The sequence below is a fragment of the Phytophthora parasitica genome (genome assembly GCF_000247585.1).
Source record: "Phytophthora parasitica INRA-310 unplaced genomic scaffold supercont2.3, whole genome shotgun sequence".
NCBI classification, from domain to species: Eukaryota; Oomycota; class Peronosporomycetes; order Peronosporales; family Peronosporaceae; genus Phytophthora; species Phytophthora nicotianae.
Window position 1 is genome coordinate 97,701 of NW_008648989.1, and position 3,602 is coordinate 101,302.

At 49.4% G+C, this 3,602-nt stretch overlaps 1 protein-coding gene across 1 annotated transcript in view; it reads right to left on the reverse strand.

The window, feature by feature from the left end:
- Positions 1-10: 10 nt before the first annotated feature.
- Positions 11-3,602, reverse strand: part of PPTG_01229 (hypothetical protein) — a gene marked incomplete at its 3' end in the record, with an annotated part of 4,034 nt that continues 442 nt past the window's right edge. Inside the window, exon 2 of the mRNA XM_008894464.1 lies at positions 11-2,667. Within this exon, the coding sequence (XP_008892712.1) occupies positions 11-2,593 (2,583 nt within the window). The 5' untranslated portion in view covers positions 2,594-2,667. The remainder of the gene's footprint in view (positions 2,668-3,602) is intronic.

Below are 3,602 nucleotides of genomic sequence, written 5' to 3' on the forward strand. Positions count from 1 at the left end.
ATTTGCCACCCTATTTACCACCACACCCGCCTTCCGTTCTGCAGAGCGGTGATGCATTAGACGTCTTGTTCGCCTCGGTTTGAGCAGGTGCAGAGCCGCCAGTGTCAGTTTGAGCAGGTGCAGAGCCACCGGTGTCGGTTTGAGCAGGTGCAGCGTCTGTGACGACTGCCACCACAGAAGGCACGGGAGTAGGTGCTCCTACTGCCGTCAACGTCGCGTTGATCACGAGCGACGTGTCTGCGATCTTCTGGGCCTTGAGCGCTTCGTGCAGTAAATAATTCTGGTACGGATCCGTCGGGGCTTTAAAGGCTGTTCCAGCAGGACAATCCTTGGCAAATGCAACGATGGACCACGCTAGCTTCGCGCCGTCCCAGCACGCTCGTGAGCTCTTCTTCGCGTCTGTGCTAGCTACCCAACGGCCATTGACGTCCATGAGCACATATGCGTCTTCCACTGTAGTGCTTGGTTCCTTTTCTGCCCATGACCAAACCGTTGCAGCCATCTTGGCGATATCCGCATTATCCTGTGCGATAAGGTTCACATTCCACCGCAGATAGTTGGGGATACTCTTAGCGTCCAAGAACACTGGGAATTTCCTCGTGAGGGTTCCCGACGCTGCAAGCGAAATGTAGCGAATCTGCTCCGACCACGACCGGATCCAGTTCGTGTTGCTGTAGATAGCAATACCGTTAATGAGCCGTTTAGCGTCGGGCAGGTCATCGATGAACTCGACCGTGAGATCCTTCTCGGCAGTGCACATGTCGTACAGACTGTAAGCAGCTTTGGTCTTAGTGTTTGTAAGGGCCAGCACCTGGTGTCCAGCATTGATAAACTCGTTGATACTGCCACCAGCCCACTTGCCCTTGGCCAAGTCATCAAGTGCCTTCAGCGGGACGAGCAAATCTCCAAAGGTATCGGTAAACAGAGTGTCAATGACGCCGAATTTGTCCGATCGTTTGATGTCTGCACCAGTATCCAAGTACACGACGACAAACTCTGTGGGGTTCGCGTTCAGCCACGCCTTGATCTCGTCCAAGGAATCCTTTGTCAAAGGTTGCTCCGATGACTTAATACCTGAAATCGACGGGAAGCAACCCAATAGTTCAGGGCCCCAATTGTACGTGCCGTAGTTACCGAGTGTTTTGCCTAACGTGCCAAAGAATCCCGCGACAGCCTCTGAGCCCAGAGAACCGCAGTGGCCCGTGCGGAGATCATTGAGGAAAAAATGCGTGTCAATCTCGAGGAACCGAATTCCAATATCGAGCTGGTCGGTCATACTCAGCACCTGGTTATTGGTCTTAAGGTACGACCACCACTTATCCGGATTCAAGTTCTTGTTGAAGAGCTGATCGCGGTTTCCAAAGCCATCAGCGAGTGTGATAGCGCTGTTGTGTGAAGCTGGGATCTGTGCGTAACAGAACGGCCCACTGAACGCCAAGTTGCGCTGGTAAGCCAGAGTCGATTTGAGCCATTCCGGGACAGCAACTGAGCCTCTGTCGCACACTTGACTACACACGGATTTGTCTCCACTGCACTTGTCCACAAGTTTGCAGTCTGTATCAATAAGGTCGTTCTTGCCCGGGTTTTTCCCACCAGGTTTACGTGTCATTTCCAGATCATCAGCCATACCCTTGGGGTCATCACACGAATCACCGTCGAACTCGCAAGTCTTGGTTCCTGTAAGCGTGTCAACGAAGCCACCCTTAGGAGCCTTGAACGACACCATGCCACTTAGGATATCCCAGGTTTCATCGTTGGTGATGTACTTAACCGCAGCTTGAATTGTCTGGATAAACGGACGCATCTGATGAACGCAACATCCGAAGTTGATGGTGGTACCCGATGCCTGTGACGCCGTGTCCTTGTAGGGGTTGCCCGACAATCCCGAGCACTCTTCTCCCCCTCCGATAGTCATGAACGGGAGCACCATGTGCTGGAAGAAATCGAAGTTTTCCACTGTGTACATCTTCGTCAACTGCGAAAACATGTCGAGACCGCACGACGCGTCTCCTTTCTTGGAACATAAAAACCTGTTAAAGCCGTCAATGAGCTCGTTAACTATGAAAAACTCCATGCTCTTATCGGCAGGCACGACGATGTTGAGTAAATCAATGAGATCACTGATGTCAGCGCAGCACACGTCGTCTTTTTGGAACGCTGGAAGGAGTTTCGGAATAACCTTTTCACCGCACGGTCCAAGAGCTCCACTAAAGGCATCGCACAAATTGTCCACACTGTCGTCGTTTTGAGCGGCCATGTACTTGTAGATGAGCGGAGAAATGTCAGCGGGTTTGGCAGCAATGGATTTGAACAAGTTCATTAACCCCTTGAAGTCTTCATTCTTGACGATATCGTAGATATCCAAAGCGCCACAACTGCTGAAAAGAGTGCTCGCAACAGCCAAAGCGATTGTTCCGACGTTATTAGCAACGCAAGTGTTGAGACCGAAGTCCGCAGGTAGAGCGTCCACGAGAAAGCCGAATGTATTTTCCTTGGCTGTACATTCCTGAGCCTGTACCTCCATGTGCGGGGCAATGGACGCAAGACCCAATAAGCCCACAAAAGCGGAGGCTGCGAATCGACGGAGATTCATAGTGTCCTGCGTCGAAGCAGAGTTTTTCCGAAATGAACCGAGGGATTGTCAGTGGGGGTTGCAAACACCGTAACCTCCATGCGCATCGGAAGATAGAATTTCCCCTGTTCGCTGTGCGATCGAAGCGGCCAATTGCCGCCAGGATAGCAGGGATGACTATCGAAATCGTAGCGCAGAGGCACTCCCCATCTTGGTTGGAAATCCCAGACGTTTGTGAAAAACGCACAAAAAAACTTGAATCGTGTGATTGTTCTTAGTGATAAGTTACCACTACATCTACCACTGGTAACGCTAATGTTGCTGGAAGATTTTAGTTTTATAATAGAGTTCCTCAGTGCCGAGCATACTACTGACGCGTGAAGTACTTATGCATGCAGTATCCGAAACTAGAGATCCTACATGCAGTTCTTACAGTAATACATGTAGTCTATAATTGTAATGCAAGTCGTGCCCTTTGATCTTTCCTACGATCGCGAGCAAGGTATCTGTATACTCGACTGTAGATTCCGAAGTAGTTCACCAGTACATTTTACGTTTCCCAGCAACTACTAATAGTTGCCAACTAGGTATTCGAATGATTTGTTGTGCGGACGAACAAGCGGCTTCAACTTTCCATCTGAAGATGTTGTGTCCGTGATCACTTGCGATGGTGCTACCCCTGTGGATTCAAAGAAGTTCTCCGGTGACAAAGCCTTCCAGCTGCGAATTGCTGCTTTACCGCAAAGGTTGTGCATACATGTAGCTATTCGCCACATAATGTGTTGGTGGTTTGAGTTTAAAAAAAAGACTGGTTTTTAGAATTGTTGAAGGTGGCAACAACAGAAAAACTAAATGGCAAGAAGTTTTGACTCCAATTTTCGAGTTGATATTATCCGGATACAGGTACGAGCACATGCCAAGAAGTGCATCGTAGATATCGGTCATTACTGTATGTTCTGGGTAACATTTACTGTATCATGTAGATCTAAGTATCCCAGATACATGTCATGACGCCCAAAACCTGCTCTAC